At 33.2% G+C, this 18,470-nt stretch overlaps 1 protein-coding gene across 3 annotated transcripts in view; it reads right to left on the reverse strand.

Moving 5' to 3' along the window:
* Positions 1–18,470, reverse strand: part of TTC21B (tetratricopeptide repeat domain 21B) — a 65,722-nt gene that overhangs the window by 17,368 nt on the left and 29,884 nt on the right. For 2 of the 3 annotated variants that reach the window (XM_015596750.2, XM_006921149.3), the window contains 8 exons: positions 17,538–17,776; positions 16,064–16,136; positions 15,351–15,461; positions 14,036–14,174; positions 10,137–10,243; positions 4,014–4,202; positions 2,816–2,926; positions 1,482–1,563 (listed from right to left, as the gene is read on the reverse strand). In XM_015596750.2, coding sequence (XP_015452236.1) covers positions 1,482–1,563; positions 2,816–2,926; positions 4,014–4,202; positions 10,137–10,243; positions 14,036–14,174; positions 15,351–15,461; positions 16,064–16,136; positions 17,538–17,776 — 1,051 coding nt within the window. The remainder of the gene's footprint in view (positions 1–1,481; positions 1,564–2,815; positions 2,927–4,013; positions 4,203–10,136; positions 10,244–14,035; positions 14,175–15,350; positions 15,462–16,063; positions 16,137–17,537; positions 17,777–18,470) is intronic. The other variant, XM_025039452.1, reaches the window with a different exon arrangement.

Consider the following 18,470-nt stretch of genomic DNA (forward strand, 5'->3'; position numbering starts at 1 on the left):
GGCAAGGAAGAGAAAACAGAGATGAGTTATGAGAATGTTGCAATAACCTACGTCAGAGATAATGATGGCTGAGACCAAGGTGGTAGCAGTAAAGGTGGTAAAAAGTGATGAGATTCTAGAAATATTTTTAAAGGCAGAGCTAGCAGGGATTTGCTGACAGGACGGGTGTGGTGTATGAGAGAAAGATGAGATAAAGGAAATTGTACAGTCTAGGGACTGAGTACATGTTAAATGACAATGCCATTTACTGACATGAGAAACAGAGGAGCAGATTTGGAGGGAAGGGGAAGATCAAGTATTCTATTCTGGACATGTTACACTGGAGAGCCTCCTAAAGGGCTGAGTGGGAATGCAAACAGGCAGTGGTATATATGAGTCAGGACTGCAGATATACAGTTGGGAGATATTAGCATTTACATATTACATAAAGCCATGGGCCTGGATAATGTCACCTGGCGGGGGTGGGGGTGAATGTGTTAAAAAAAAGATAAAAGGTTTGAGAACTGAGGTCTGAAACATTCAGATTAAAGGTCATAAAGGGAAGACAGATCTAGCAAAGGGGAGTAAAAGAGAGTAGATAGCTGGAAGAAGAAAAACCAGGTAAGCCTACCATCCTAGAAGACAAGTGAAGACAATCTTTCATGATGAAGAGGGGACGAAATGTGCTAAATGTAATAACAGGCCAAGTAAGCTTGGAACTGAGAATTAAACACTGGATCTGGCAGTGTGGAGATCATCACTGTCCACCCTGCAGGAGTAGCTGCACTGGGGCTCAGGAGTGGAGGAGACAGACAGCACATACAGAAATTCTTTCAGAGGAAATTTGCTGTAAAGGAAAATGGAGGAAAGGAGTAGTAATTGGAAGGGAAGAGTAATTGGAGAGTTAAGAGTTAGTTTTTATTTATTAAATACTTAGAGTTGAGATATCGCAGTATGTTTGTCTGCTGATTGGGAAAAAAGAAATGACGACACAGGAGAGAAAGAGAGAACTGCAGGAGTAAAGACTTTTGGGGAGTGAGGAGTGGTGTCCAGTGCCACTGGGAGAAGCTGGCTGCAGATGCAATCACAGACCTATGGAAGACAATGGCTGGGGAGAGGGCAGACAGTGACGGGAGGATGGAGACCTTCCCTTCCTCATATTAGAGAGATAGGAGGCAAAGTTTTTAGCTGAGGATAAGGAAGAAGGAAAGGGAGTTGGAGGTTTGAAGGGGAGAGGAGAAAGTGTAAAAAGTAGCTGGAGTGTATTCATTGGAGAAATACAGTAGGATTGCTAGGCAGCGTCTGAGGGCCCATTTGGGGTCTGTGGTCATAATTTAAAGTGAGATAGTCAACAGTATTGTATTTTCCTTATAGCCATTTCAGCTGCTCAAGGGCAGGTATTGGATTCACTCAGGGTTGGGGTTTTCCTAAGGAGCCTAACCACCAAAAAGAAGAGAAATGCAGTTGATTGCATTAGAAAAATATAATCAGTGAATATTTACCTGGCTTGCGTTCTAAAAGCTGTTGTAAATGAAACACTGCTTGTTCATAGTCCTGTTTTCTGAACATCAGATCTGCCATCATCTACAAAGATAAAAGTTGGCTCTAAAAATATTGCCATATACTTTACAAAGAATATTCCTCCTATCAAGATATAGTATTATGAAAATGCTTATGAAAAACACGAGGAGGGCATGGTTTTATAAAAAGGAGCCATTTAAAATTCAAGTATACCTTAAGCAGATTAGCACTGAGCTCAGTGTAACAGAAGATAATGAAGGATGTGAAACAGATTGCTCTGTTCACAAAACTGTATTTTTAGCAGAAAATATGTTTCAAGTGGTTATTTTAAAAACAAAAATTTGAAGAGAATTGTACACTCCATGTGCTACCATAGAAAGATGCCTCACTGGGCTTGGCTAAAATGATAAGATGATTTAAACAAAACATTCTTAAATCCTAAATATTTTAAAGGAATTAAAAATAAGCAAGACCTACTGAGATATTATGTTTTTTTTTTTTTTCCCATTTATTATTATTATTTATGCCTACAGAACTTGGTCTTCCTAGGTGGTCTCTCATCCAAGTACTAATCAGGCCCGACCCTGCTTAGCTTCTGAGATCAGACATTGGGCTTGTTCAGCGTGGCATGCCTATAGACCACAGACTGTGTGACTCCACTGGGGCATGAACCCAAGACCTTCTGCGTGTAAAGCAGACGTGCTAACTGCTACACTATGGAACCACATCCTTTATTACATGTTTTAAAAGGGAGACTTTTTATATTTCTTTTTAGTTATAATAATAACTTTCAATTAACCCCACAAACTGTCATCTATGCAGCTGTTTGAAAAGCTAACAAATACTTCAACCTCAATAAAAATGAGAAAGAAAAACAAAACTCTATTTAAAATACATCATTTTAGAATGATAAATGAAGTTTTTTTCTGTAAATCTAAAAGTCCTACTGAAACTTATAAATTAGTCCATCATGTCTGGGTAAGTACTTAAAAGTTAGTCTTTAGCAAATTATAGCTTTACCACATGAACCTCTCCTGACCAAGCATCTTCCTAGGCATAAAAGAAAATTAACTAGGCCCAAGATGGCAAGTCAGGCCTTATTTATAAGAACAGGTTTACCATTCTTACAAAATAAAAAAGATTCTTGATCTTTATTGGTAAAACGTAATAATAATGTTAAAAATGTTATTTTTTCCAAAAGCTAGCATGAGCCAGGCCTCTCATCTAGTATTAGCTTTATCGGGTAAAATCTGAAATTTCCACATGGAATATATAATAAAACTGCCTTCATAGCACTGAAGTCTCCTGGACTAACCATGGTGGCAGCTTCATTGTCCTGGTCGCTCTGGAGAAGCAGAGCACAGTGACGGAGGCAGGCATCGGGGTCATCTTGTGCCAGGTATAATCGTGCCAGCTCTAACATTATCTACAGAGAAAAAGGGCAAGATTTAGCAAGAAATTGTTTCGAATAAAAAGTGACTGAGGAAAATGTCTGGACACAGAGTAAACTTTAATTGATCAAAAGTTATCTCAATAAAAATGTCAAGCATGGTAGATAGGAAAATTATAGGCATGCTCAACTGTTTTCTCTTATACTGGAAAAAAAATGGGAAAACAGGTTGTTACTCACTTAAAAAGTACAGAGACACAAAGCACTGTGAAAAGAACATTGGTCTTAAATAGGGAGATGGGATTCTAGTCCAATCTTCGCCATGACAGGACCAAGTCCCTCTTACCTCTCACAACCTGTTTTCTCATTTGTAAAATAAGCTTGAAGCAGATAATCCCTAAGGTATGCTTCAGATTTAAAACTAGGATTATAGCTCCATTAGCCACCCCTGCACAAGGTATCTGTTTGGTTATGCCTTAATAAAGGTTATTTTTTTTGCCTTATATCTGAAAGAGTTATATTAATTGTTTAATTTTAAACTTAAAATTCTAGAACATGGTTGTCTTTTGTTCTACATAACTTATTTAAGTATTTAACTATTATTATTTTTAAAAATTTTAATCATCTATTAAGATCTGAAAAAGTAAATCCAAGAAAGAATATAATCAGCCATGTAAGTTTTCTATACCAATATTATCTTTACATTTTTTCTCATGCTCTATCATTTGAGGTAAGAGATTCAATCTAGTTATTTTTGCATATCCACCAACAAATACAGAGGTGTACAACAGCCGTTTAGTAAATTGAATTGAATTATCTATATCCGGATATCTGAGATTGAGAAATCGTTTTAAAGTAATTATTAAAACAGATGAATATTTAAAAAACAAAGAGCATTTAGATGTACTTTATATCACTTGTTCCATAATTTTAGATTCTAACATTATTACTTTAAGACATCACGTAGGTATTTTGAAGAATTTTAAAAGAACATCAATTTTTAACTTGTATTTTTGTCATACTTCTTTTTCAATCTAATTAATAAGCTAGTAAGAATTTTACATCTGGGGAAATTAGATGACATCTGGAATAAAAGGTGCTTAAAATTTATAAAGGTACTAACCTTATTATCTGTTTCACAATGAACAAGAGCTTCTCTATAAAACTTAATTGCTTTTTCATAGTCTCGCTGAGCAACAGAATGTTTTGCAATCTCTGCACAAATTTCAGCTGCTAAATGTTTCTGTGCAGGAACTGCATCTGGCTGTTCTATCTGAACACGTTTTAGTACCCGAGCTTGTAATTCTCGAGCCTAGGAAAAAATAAGGATAAAAAAGAATGAAAGAAATAGAAAAGAAACAATTTCTCAGTAACTGACACAAAGCATAACTTTACCAAAGATCTATTTTATTATTACTGGCCCTCAGCTAACAAAGCCTGATCTAAAGAAAATATCTTAATTGGGGTCTTAAACATGTATTTATTTGCAAATGAGCCAGCATTCGCATATTTTCCAACCGAGGAACTAAAAGTTATATAGTCTTTCCCCATTGTTGTAAGGATATGTACAGGAAGCTTGCTAAGAAGGAAATGCAACCACAAAACAAATATTTGGAAAAGATGTCTAGATTCTGTAATTAAACAAATGAAAATTTAAAATGTTTATTAATAAAGTAGTATCTAAAAAGTATTAAATCAAACATTGTCAGGTTTCAGGCAGTAAGTACAGCCATATATTGTTGACGCAAAAGAATCAGCCCAATCTTTCTGGGGAGTGCCTTAGCAGAACATACTAACTCGATCAAATGAACCAGGTTATTGAACGTAGTTGTTCCACTCTTGGGAAGGTATTAAGGACATTATTTAGATAAAAAAAAAAAAAAGGAAACATGTTGTTTGTTATAAAGAAAAAACAGTCTCTGTTGTTTGTTGTAAAAACAAAACAACACAAAAACAAAAAATCTGGAAACAACCCCCAAACGGCTAATCAATTGATGGTGTGTATATGTGGTCCTTCACTATGCACACACGCTCCAGAAGAAGATAGCGGCCTTCCTGGAGTAGGAATGTAGAGTAGGTTGCTAAATTGGAAAAACTTCAGCCTTTCCACCCACACATCTGGTTTCTGAAACACTGAGATCTTCCTTTAATAAGTGACAGAGAACTCCTATGCTTTAGGCCTTCATGATAAAATTTAACTTTGAGTTAATCATTCACTAATGCATTCATTTAACAAACAGTAAATGTCCACCATCTGCCACACATTATGCTACACAGAGAGCTCTCTTGGAGACCTCTGTCAAAATGCTGGTTGACAACTGGTATTTGATGAAGATGGTCTAAAGCTGAGGATTTTTGGAATTACAGGTCATAAAATTAAGTTAGGGCATCATAATAAGCAATCTTTTGGAAATGAAAGAGAAAGGATTAGAAAATATTAGCATATATAGCATTGGTAAAGTTTAATACTGTTTCATGAAATTTTTATTTTGGTTATGTTACTGTGTTAATAAAGTCTAGGGGTATATAGTTGTATAGTTGATATTTTATTTATGCATATATCGATGTACATGGTTTTGCACACACATGTGCATACAAACTCAAAAAACTGAAACAATTCGTCTAAATAGGGTAATTATACCTCTCCATCTGGCAGTACTCTTTTATATCTGTTATTCCAGCTTAATTATTAATATTGCCTTCTTTCCCTTTCAAAAGTATTCTGGCTTAAATGATAAATTATATGGCCCCCTAGGTCTAAAAGATATGCAGTTCATTTTGTAGATAGTCTGAGTTTTATCTCTGCATGAATTAAACCTCTACAAAGTCAAATACATGGACCTTAACTTCCTAGAGAAACACATTTATAAGTTATATTTTGTGATGCTTTGCAACTTTCGTCAAGGCAAAGTGAGGCAATTTTTTTGATCAAAGTATTTTTGTATTTTCTGTTAAAGACATGCATAAAAGTGCTTAATTTCTGTAAGTATATACAATGATTAGGAATCATTTTCATATAGAAGAAAATGTTCTTGAAGAATTGATACCATTCTGTTTTTCCTTGGTTTCCTAAAAGACCACACCTAAATTTAATTATCTGTTAAAAGTTAACCTTGATTGTCAATGCATTTATTTTTCCCTCCCTCCCCCTTCCTATTTTGTAATATATATTCTTGTAAATTCCCTAAAGTCCTTGGTTATAATGAAGTGCATATATACACAATTTAATAGACTTATTTTCTCTTTCTATTTGAATAGCCTTATTATATACATACCTTACTGGAGACCACATTAAAATAAAATATACCAATAAAATCAGAATATCACATTACTTTTTATATAATGAAGATGGAATTATATAAACATACTGGAAATATCCATACAAATTAAAATTAAGTGAAAGAAGCAAAACCAAATATAATCTGTACATATTAAAATTTTATAAAGTTATAAAATTGTTAAGTGTTTTATGGCATATAGGTTCTTTATTTCTGATTTATTTAGATCTTTTTTCACAGAAAAGACAGTCATTACACTAAAAAGTGATTTTTGCTATAATTCTTCCTTTAAGTCATTCAACAATTTCAAGTACCTATTCTGGTAGACAGATTTTAAGATGGCTCACATGAGCCTTACCTCTTGGTGTTCACTGCCCTGTATCATCACCTCTCCTTGTACAAGGTGGGACATGTAACTTGCTTGTAACCAACAGAATATGGCAAATACGATGGGATGTTATTCCCATGATTACATTATATAAGATTATCTTGCTGGCAGTCTTGCTCTAGAGACTTTTTCCCTTGATGGCTTTAAAGAACTAAGTGGTTACATTAGCTGGCTCACCAAGCAAAGAGCTGAGGAACCTCTAGGAGCTGAGGGTGAAGCAAACAAGAAGCTGAAGACCTAAGTCTTACAACCCTGAGGAAATGAACTCTGCAAACAACTTATGTAAGCTTGGAAATAGATTCTCCCCAATACAGGCCTGATGAAAACCCAGGCCTGGCCACACCTTGACTGTCTTGACACTTTACACAGGACTCACATAAACCATGCCCAAATTCCTGACCTACAGAAACTATGAGAAAATGTGTATATTGTTCTCAATTAAATTTGTAGTAATTTGTTTCACAATATAGAAAACTAATATGACCTACTAAGAGGGAAGCATTTGCTAGGGACTATGCTTATAGTAATGGAAATTCAAATTTTATCAGGAAAATAAAATAATTAGGGCAAATCATGAGAAGTTTCATGGCTGGAAATACTGGTTGCCATGGGAGCACTAGTTCACTTTTGGAAGTCAGGTGAGACTTGAAGAATGACTAGCAGTTATACCCTTGTGAGTTTGGGAGAAAGAAAGGAGATGGGATAGAGTAAAGGCATTAGGAATCACATGTGTAGGAGTAAAGGTAAGGGAAAATGGAGCTTACAACAGGTAAGCCTGATAAATAATTTACATTTTATCCTAGAGGCAACAGGAAGCTACTACTACATGTGTAGTTTATGGAGTGACACATCCTTTTAGAAGGGTCCCCACGGTGGTGTGGAGAACTGATCAGAATGAAACAAGATTGGAAGAGGAGAGGATCAATGAGGAGGCTACTGAGAAGTCTGGGCAAAAGATAATGATAGGACTAGAAGATGACAGAAAAGGATGAAGAAATGCAGAGTTATTGCAGAAGTCTGAAACTTAAAAAGTAAAGTTAATAAGACTTGGGATTCCCCTAAATTTACTGATTCTGCCACTGCCTAAAATGGTTAATGACGATGCAAAAAATACTATGATGGAACCCCTAACTTCCATAATGTGGAAAATTAAGCTCAATAAATAGTTCCTGAATAAATGAATTTAAAATATCAAAAATTTTGGTTATACCGATAAGTTTCTGTTTGAATTGTACCTCAAGATTTGTTTTTTGGAGCTCAGAATGTATAGAATGTTCATGTTAGGAAAAGTGTTATGGCTCTTCAAAATTTTTAAAAGATGAATAATTCCCATACTGTAACATATAAACTTAAAACTAATTAGATCTTGGTTTGTTGGCACTGTCTAGCCATGGTATATTGATAAAATTACCAGTATCAGAACTATAAAGGAGGATTTTTTACAGCATTTCCAAGTGTTGCTTGATATGTCTGCTCATATAACACAGTGGCTCATGAAACTAAGGCAGCTGGGACTAATAATATTTATAAAGGGGTGAAATAAGCCAAATTCACTTCTAAAATGTTTTAAGTCTATATTTTCCAAAATTATACTTTCCTTGTAGCTAACCTAGGGTTAGGTGCAATTCTCTACCATATGATTCAAAATACAGAGATAAAATATACTGACAATTAAGGATAAGATATTAACATTGTTGAAGATTACATATTTTAATGAAATCATAGCTTAAATGAGTATCACAGAAATCTAATAGTCCAAGCTCAATTCATTCACAACTAGAACAAAAAAATATATATTGGACATTGCCACTGAAATACAGATCACTTTATATATATATATGTATATATATGTATGTACATATGTATGTATTAACTTTTGTTAGCTAAAGCTCAAAACCAAAACATTTGATAAATTAGTTGCAGAATGCAGAACTCTTCTAAGCACATGAAAATGAGGTCGAAAGGTGGCAAGTAGTGTGGTATTCTGGAAAGCATAAAGGATTAATAGTGAAATGCTCTATGTTCTACTTCAAGTTCAGAGAACATGTGGGGCAAATCAATTAACAAACCTGACCTAATCGACGTGTGTTGAACTAAGCATTCAGTAATGCCAGAAACACATTATTTCAAATCCATGTGGAACCTTTACCGAAACTGATTATAATGTAGGACAGAAAGCAAGCTTTAACGAATTTCAAAGAGTTAACTCATTCAAAGTACGACTTTGACCACAGTGGAATTAAACTGGAAATCAATATAAAAAAGGTAAGAAAGTCAGAACTACTTGGAAATTGAGCCCTATACTTTTAAATAACCCATGGATAAAAAAAGTAATCTAAATAAAAATGAGGAAATATTATGAACTGAATAATAGTAAACTTGTGGGATATTGTTAAAGCAGTGCTTAGAGAGAAATTTATCACCTTAAATGAATAAGAAAAGAATAAAAGCTAACCCAGATTATATTATTACCTGACATACTACTTCAATAGGCTACAAAAAGATCAGCAAACAAAAGAAAGTAGAAGAAAACTAATTAATGAGGTAAAAAGTAAACATTAATGAAGCCAGAAGAGGCAAAAGTTGATTCTTTGAAAATATTAAGATAATAAATCCCTGGAATAATTGATCATAAATTATAGAAGGAAAATAAAATTGTCAATATCAGAACTATAAAAGAGGATTTTTTACAGCATTTCCAGGCATTCAAAAGAAGATTTAATGAAGAAATCTCAATAAATTTGACAATAAAATGAAAAAAATTACTTTAAAAATGTAGCCATCCAAACTAATATAAAAAGAAATTTTAAAATGATCAGTCTGAAATAAAAATCTTCCATCAAAGATGTTTCGAGGTCCCACTGGTTTTAATATTGAATTGTTCCAAACATAAAAGAAATTGCACCAATCTTAGAGACCAATCTCTCATATGAACATAGGTGCACAAATCTTGAAAATATTAGCTAATATCTTTAAATTCCAGCAATATTACTTAAAAAAATCACAACGAAGTGACATATTTCAGGTATTTGAGGGTGATTTAACATTTGAAAATCAATTTAATATACCACATTAACAGAAAAAAATAAGAGAAAAGTCACATGACCATCTTGTTAGATGTTAGTACAGAGACAGAATTTAAGTAATTTACAAAAAAACTGTAAGTAAACTAGAAATTGAAAAATCATCAAAAAACCTCAGCTACTAGGGGATCCTCTAAGGAAAAGTATGCAAAACCCCTACACTGAAAACTACAAAATATTAAAAGAAATTAAAGAACATAGAACCGAGTTCGAATCCTGCCTATGACACCAGTCATGTGACTTTACACAAGTTTTTAAACCAAGCTTTCTCAGCTGTAAAACAGAATTAAAAGTATCAACTTCCCTATTTGTTATAATTAACAATAATAAATTTATTTAAGCAGTATAATCCATAGACATTTAATCGTTATTTCTATTTAGACTTATTTTCTGTGACTGATGGGTCAAAAGAGATTTATTTGTCTCTTATGTGTGGCACATTTCCTTCAGTGCTCACCTCCCACCTCACAACCACACTCATGAACAAATGAATTTACCTGCTGCAATGAAGTGACTGCATCACCAAGTCTTTCCATTTTACTATAAACTTTTGCTAGAAGAACTTGAGAACGTCCATCTTCCATGAGAGCTGACAGTTCATTTACTATGAAAGAACAGAATACATTGGGAAAAAATATTCACTTTAAATAAATGTTTATATTTTTCTGTAAGTTTAAAAACTAGCCTTTAGAAAGAATGATTTTAAAAAATAGTGAATAAAGTTAAACAATTTTCAGTCAGTGAACTGAAAAATAGCCAAATTAAAAAAAAAAAAAAGATTTCGGATAAAAACTGGCTGGAAGAAAAGTTAAAGAACTAGACAAAAACTGGAGATTTTTCTTAGACGTATATTAAGATACCAATGTAACAACTTGAGAATTTGAATTTTCATTAAGTATACAAAAATTTGTTTACTGAAGTCATTAAAAGATAATGTAGTTGCTACATGCATTGAAGATAACTACTATTTTTTCAATAACATTTAATAAGCAATAAAGTATAATCATTAAGAACACTGACTTTGATGCCAACCAGTCTGGTTTCAAATTTAGGCTTCATCACTCACTAGCTATTTAACCTTGAACAAAGTACTTAACTATTTTGTGCCTCCCTTCCATCTGTAAAAGAGGAAAATAACTACCTATCTCATAGAGGTGTTGTAAAATCTTTAAAGTTAATATGTTACTAAATAAGTTAACATATGCAAAGCAATTAAAATAAAGTCTGGTATATGGTAAATGCTATTTAAATATTTAGTATTATTATGTTGTGATCTCAGAGTAATAAAAGAACCCTTCCACCATTTATTGAGTGTATGGTCCATGTCACACTCTGTTTGAAGTGGTTTATGTACACTATTACTTTAAAATCTCAATCTGAGAGGCAGGTTTTGCCATTGCTATTTTACAGGTAAGAAAAGCTCTAAGGTGGAACAAGGAACAAGAAGGCTACAACTGCGGTGAGAGGAGGGTAGGAGGAGGTGTCAGATGAGCAATGGAGTGCATGTGTGAAGGGCCAGGTAGGCCACTGTGAAATCTCCGACTTAACTCTAAGGGAAATGGTAGACACAAGAAGCCTGAACGGACATGACTGGACTTACATGGTTTGAAAGGCTTAACACTGCTGCTGGGTTATGTCAAGGTGTGTAAGGTCTAAGGATGGAAACAGAGAGACCAGCTGGGAGGCAACTGTCATAATCCACTTAAGGGATGATGGTGGCTTGGACAAGGGTGACAGTAATGGAAATAGACATAGTTAGTATGTGGATATATTTGGAAAGTAGAGTCAAGATCTCCTACTAGCAAGACAAGGTGATGGCAAAGATTTTGGCTCTTAGCAACTACAAAGAGGGATGAAGATGTTGAGATGAATAAAGCTGAGTGTAGAACAGAGTGGGCAAGCAGACCAGGAATTCAGTTTAAGATGTTTATGAGAGCCCAGGTGCTACTATTTATCAGCTAGGTGAACCTGGGTAAGTCAACAAAATTGAGTCCTGGATTGCTAATTTCAAAATGGGGAAAACTATATTTGCCTCGAAAACTAATGAGCATTAATGAAATAATCTATAATGAAACACACAAAGCCATCTAAGTATGTCACAGGTATTCTCAGCAAACACTTATTAAATGAAAGAATTTATACTAAAAAAGTGTAATAGACTTAAACCCATATAAGTACAACATACTACCTGAACCTCTCCTACAAGCTTTCCAAAAATGTATATCCACATTTAAGGCCACCTGTAGTGTTTTAAGCGAGGTCTGACAGACATATGCAAATATTTTTATGGAACTAATAACATTTTACATAATAAATGTATTCAAACTTAGGAGAATTTAAGCATCAACTTCATCAAAGCTACTTAAAAGACCATTTTGGAAGTATTAGAAAACTTAAAGAGGGCTTGCCTTATCATGTATCCACACATATTTTAAAGCTACAGTGAACATGATATTGGCAAAAGAAAATAACTCAGTGCAGCAAAGCAAAGATTCCAAGAATCAGAGTCGTATATATATATATACAAAAGTTTATTAAATGATAAAAGTGGGATTTCCATAAATGGCACTGAAATAAAATCGGCTATCCATCTGGGAAACTATGTTGAAAGAATTGTATGTGGATTTAAGTTTTTCACTATAAAAATAAAAAATACAAAAATTCAAGAAAAATATAAGGATATATATTTTGATAATATCAGGATTAGAAAAGCTTTTCTGAGAATGACAAGGAATTCAGAAGACAAAAAAAGACTAGCAGATATTATATATGATAATCAAATATTCTATTTGACTAAGGAAAAGATAAATAAAATTGATAAAGAAAGGATAGCCTGGAAGAAAACATGTGCAACCTGAATAACTGATAATAGATTAATGAATAATAGGAAAAGAATTAAAGATAAAGAATATGAATAAAAAATTCCAACAAGAAAATATGATCTATAGACATAAAATAATGCCTAACCTTATCAGTCATCAAAGAAATGTAAATTAAAGTTGTTTTTTTTCTATGATTAATTTTACATAATGTTGGGACAGTTAAAACTTTAAGAGCAATGGGAGAAAATTCAATTCTAGGAAGTACACAGTGGTATATATCAGTATTGTTTCCAACTTTTCTTCAATTTAAATATGTATCAATAGTAGACTCATCAAATGAATTATGATGTCAACATACAGTAGAATACCGATGCTAAAAAATAAAGAGTTATATTTGCTAACATGGAGAGAAGCTATTAAATGACAAATGCATACCATAGATCTATAGGTATAATATGATCCCATCTGTTGTAGGAAAAAGTGGTTATGTAATTATGTGAGAGAGAGAGAGAGAGAGAGACAAGGAGAGATAGGGGCAGGAAGACTGATCCAGATGATACTCAAGTTGTTAAACGTGGTTTTCTCCAGAAAGTGAGAGAACACAATTTTCATTCACTTATCTAATTTTTAAATTTTGGCAATGAGCAAACACTCATTGCCAAACTTTAGTAAAAAATAAAGATCTTTTAAAAGTTTGTATAAACTTGTAAGAATTTGATAGTACTTACTTACAAGTTTGTATAAAACTTGATAGTACTTACTTACAAGTTTGTATAAACTTGTAAGAATTTGATAGTACTTAAATTTTAAATGCATATACCCTTTGACTTAGCACCTTGCTCTTAAGAAATATATAAGCAAGTGTACAGCAACAAATGAGATACAAGGGCATATGTTGCAACATGGTTTATAATAAAAGAACTGCAAACAAATTAAATGCCCAGTAATCGGAGAAAGTTAAATAACTTATGGAGTTATATAATATTATGATGCCAATAAACAGAATGATATAAATGTCCTGACATCAAACTATATCTGGGACATACTATATGTGAAAAAAAAAAAGTGCAGAATAGGAAGAATACATTTTGAAAAGAAAAATTATGCATATTACACTTATAAATTTATATACATATAAACATACATTAAAACACAAAAAAGGTTACTTCTAAATAGGTAGTTTGCGAACAGGGCAAATAGAATTCACAGGAGAAACTGGAGACTTACACATTATATTCTTCTATAGTGAATTTTCTAAAAAAAACTTTAAAAAGAGTAAAGATTATAAAAAATGTTTACTTGTTTAAATAACCGACATAGTTGCAATTTAAAGGAACTTCCCTTTTTTTACATCATTTTGGAAAGTATCTTTCTATAACATGATTAACTGTTTCATAAATCTGTTATTAGATTTTTCAAATATCGTATTTTAGTGGAGTGCCATTTTGATAAATGAAATAACCAACCTCATATATAAAATACTGAGAATATAAATGCACGCTTACATAACATAAAAATAAAAAAGGTCGAGTATGTCAGGTATACATTTTTCCAAATCAGAAAGACTTTCATACCAGGTTCATGAGCTAGAGCATGTTGAAGAACTTTTTCTGCTTTGTCATACCATTTCAATTTTAATAAAAGCTCGGCCAGGTCATAACAAAGATAATTTTGTTGTCCACTTTTCATAGCGGCTTCATAGTATGTGATTGCCTAAACAAAATCCATTTCAGTTAGGAAAAAAAGGCAATGAGAATGGCATTCAAGAACAGATACTTTATATACTACAGACATAAAGCATATATATAATTGGAAATAACCTAGGAGAAGCTTAGGCGTGTGCCTGAACTATCAGTTAAGTATGCCATTTTTCCTTAGAGAATCAAACATCACACACCGCAACTTGCATTTTGTAGAATGAATAGCTACAGAAAAGTGCTTCGTGGAAATTTTTTACTGGTTTTATTACAGAAGCCAGTGAATATGATTGAATAAAAATACTTTGCTAGCTGTTGTATATATATGTTCAATAGTTACCAGAAGTAGGGCAGGAGTAAAACAACAAAAGGAAAATCCATTTTCTCTACTAAAAACAAAACAAAATAAAACAAAACAAAAAAATACCTCCAAGCCCATGGCTTACCAAAACTGATTCAACAGAAAGGACATCTATTTGTCATATAATGAAAGAGATATAACAATAGCAAACTTATTGTAAGTGATTTGGAGGCAAGGATGAAGCCTGAAGTAAACTTTAGGGTCCAGTCTTTGCAAAATGCAGCAAAGAAGAATGTAAGACATGAGAAAGCCTTTAATACAAATTCCAGTGTGTGAACACAAATATGGAGTTTTACAACCATCAAGATACAAATGGTGCTTGCTGAAGATCTCTCATAGACCAGGGTTTGAAAAAGTTGGTTATTATGCTAAGCAAAATAAGTCAGACAGAGAAAGACAAATACCATATGATCTCACGTATATGTAGAATCTAAAAAAAAAAAAGTAAATGAACAAACAAAACAGAAACAGACTCATAGATACAGAGAACAAACTAAGGATTGTCAGATGGGAAGGGGCTGGGGAGCTGGGTGGGAAAGGGGAAGGGATAGGGGTAGAAGCACAAATTGGCAGTTACAAAATAGTCATGAGGATGTAAAGTACAGCACAGAGAATACAGGCAATAATATTGTAATAACTCTGCATGGTGTCAGATGGGTACTAAACTTTTCGGGGGTATAAATTACACAAATGTCTAACTTCAGAAGTTACATAAATGTATAATCACTACGCTATACACCTAAAATTAATATAACATTGAATGTTAACTGTAATTAAACTAAAAAGAAAAATTTGACCCAGTAGATATATTTCAAATTATAAAGTACTTACCTTTGAATAGTTGTGAGTTTTGACAAGTGCTTTCCCAATTTTGCTTGCCAGTGTTCCATCTTTTGGGTTCTGATTTAATGCTTGCTCATACGCTACAATGGCTTCTTCTGGCTGTTGGCAGATACCAAAAATAAGCAATAAATAAATAGCTTAGCTGGACCCCACTAAATGCCAACATTTCTATAATTAAGTTCTATATGTGGAATACTTAATGAGACTAATAAACTACACATTTAAGTCTAGAAACCTTAATAATTTCAGAGAGGTGATAATCACTAGCATAGCATAGGTTTTATTAATTAGTATAATCCCAGGCACGTTAACTGTGCCCTTGTCTTCATAAATAATACTGTGAGAACTGAGAGACAGCGTGACCTTTCATTTCTGCCAGTCATTATAAAAGCCAGATACAGTCAGAGGAGCACTTCTCTTCAAAGGAAACGCCATCTCAGCCAATAGCTCTCTTCATCCTTTTGTTTAAAGGAGACTCTCAACTTGCTTCTGATATCATCTCAATTTTAAATAATGATAGTGTTAAATTATTAGATCTCGATTTTAAAAGTGTTTTCTTATTGTGATGGTTGTTCCCTTTTTATTGTGATGACTGAATCTTTGAATATTAGGTAAACTTTATTTAAAAAAACCAAACAGAATGTTTTACTAATCACAAAGAATTTTTTTTAATCTAAGTTCAGTAGCATTAGAAACTTTACCTCTTGAATATTCATGTATGCATCGCCAAGGAGGAGAAAAGAACGAGGGCTGGGCATTCTTTCAGCAATTTCTCTGTAAATCAGACCAACTCTATTTAGTATATTGAATACAAATATCTTTTAAACCAATAAAAGCTCATTTATTTCAATAAATCAATAATCTTCAGAGTAGCTTCTATATATGCAACAGTATAATAATGTTAAAGAAAAACACCCATACCCACAATGCTAGATCGACCATTTTTTTCATTAAATATCTGCATTTTCTGAAATGCAGGTAATAAAGGTAGATAAATTCTAACTATCTAAAAATATTTCTTCTGTTATGTTTAATTTTGAAATGACATGAGAATAAAGGTACCAAAAAATGATAGGGGGGAAAAAACACTTGTCCTATGTATCTTGGGCTCTGAGTCATAGCATTAGTCATACACTCAAATGAGTTACCTTAAAAATATAAACTCTTCTATTTCAATATTTGCTGTTTATTTTTTACATGCAAAAGTTAGACTAACTACATGTCAAAATACCAGTTACTCAAATAATAATGTGATGTTAAGTTTTTAACAAGCAGTATCTAATTCACTTGGTCAAAAATTCTATGAGAAAGATGATTATTATTCTGATTTCACAGATGACGCTGAGTTTAAGTCTACGGCTGTGTCAGATCTGCCTGAAACAAAAACCTATGTTTTTAACTGCTATATTATTGTGCATTCAAACAAACCAACCCTTTAAAAAAATCCTTTCATATCATTCGAGATGATAGTGCTGATCTTTAGAAAACATCCTAGAAAATATGATGTAGGAACTCTCGTTCATCCATATATACAGGGGGTGCTGCTCAGTTTCTTTGACTCACTCAGCACCTACAAAGAATCTGAGCCGCTTTCTGAGTTTTGATATTTACATAATATAGATGAACTAATCTGACTTGGTTTGATGACTTAATTCGACATTTTACAGTTCTCAAGAAATAAAACATGAATTTTCTCTTACATGGAATGTGTCCTTATATGTTTTATCTTTTAATTTGGGGAGAAGAGCAAGAGCAATCTTTTAGGGTTAGTATGTGCATATGTCCACGTGTGTGTGAAGGGCATCAGCATATAACTCCTAAAGGCCCTGCCCTTTCACACACAAAAAAATTGCAACTCATACCTCAGTGTGGTGTGTGCTAAACCGTAACTTTCTTTTGCTATAACTATTACATTAAGAATTAAATATAACCATCTAAACCCCTAAACTGTCATTGCATTGCACGTAACTTTTGCTCTTTTCCTTCCCAAACGGAGATTCAAGATCTAGAAATAACATCTCATAAGGGAGGAGAACTAAGAAACTAGAGTAAGCTATAGGTAGAAATAATCATAATGACTATGATTCATGTTTTAGGGAGAGTGAGTAACTTGGCTGGAGTGATTAATGGTTGGTGGTAGAAGGAGAACATGTTAAAGTTGAAACAATCATTTACCTGTAACAAGTGATATATAACATTTTCTCTTTTCTGTGCTTCAGATATATATCTGCCATTTTTTCTTTGGCCTCTATAAAATAAGGCTGTTCGGATGTGACATTCCGAAGCATGCTTAAAGCTCGCTCAACATCTCCTTGGGCCAGAGCTAGATCTGCATTAGCAATAGTAACACGCAATTCTTCAGATGTCCCAGAAAATTCATGGATGGCATCTTGTAACACCTTTGCTGCCTCGTGCTGTAAAAATAAAATTAAAATAACATTAAAAAATATTAAACAAATTACACTATAAATGAGGATTTTTTTCACTAAAATAATGAACAATGAGTGCTAGCATAGTTATAACATTCATGAAATATTGATGGATTTTTGAAAAGCACAAAAATGTAAAACTGAACTCAGAAATCAAATTCAGATAACATTATAAATGTTTGTTAGCTGAAAAGTGTTTTCATAACTGAGACAGCAGCAGTTGCTACACAAGAGTTGCTGCTACTATAATTTAATAAGCATTTACTTTGCACATAGCATTGTATTATCCTATCCAATTCTCACACACACACAAAAACCTGGAAGGCAATTACTATTATCACCCTTACCTTGCAGTAAGGAAATTGAGCTTTAGAATTATGAAGTTAACAAATGAGAATCAGAATTCAAGCTCATGCAGCCAGACTCCAAAGCCTAACTTCTTAGCCATGTCCATTACTCCCTCATTGATAGGATCTAGTCTACAAGTCACCCAAAGGCTCTTCCCTCTGCTAGGACATCATTTTTATTATACTCCAGGTGAATGTATTACCTCACTTCCAAATCTGTAACCTCAGTGAATCTAAACTGTCATTTAAGAGTCATCTCAACTTCAGAGATTTTAATTAAGACGTGCAGGTTTCAGAAACATTAAAATGTAAAAAAATAGTGCAACTTAAAA

Source organism: Pteropus alecto, unplaced genomic scaffold, assembly GCF_000325575.1.
Source record: "Pteropus alecto unplaced genomic scaffold, ASM32557v1 scaffold3, whole genome shotgun sequence".
Lineage (NCBI taxonomy): Eukaryota > Metazoa > Chordata > Mammalia > Chiroptera > Pteropodidae > Pteropus > Pteropus alecto.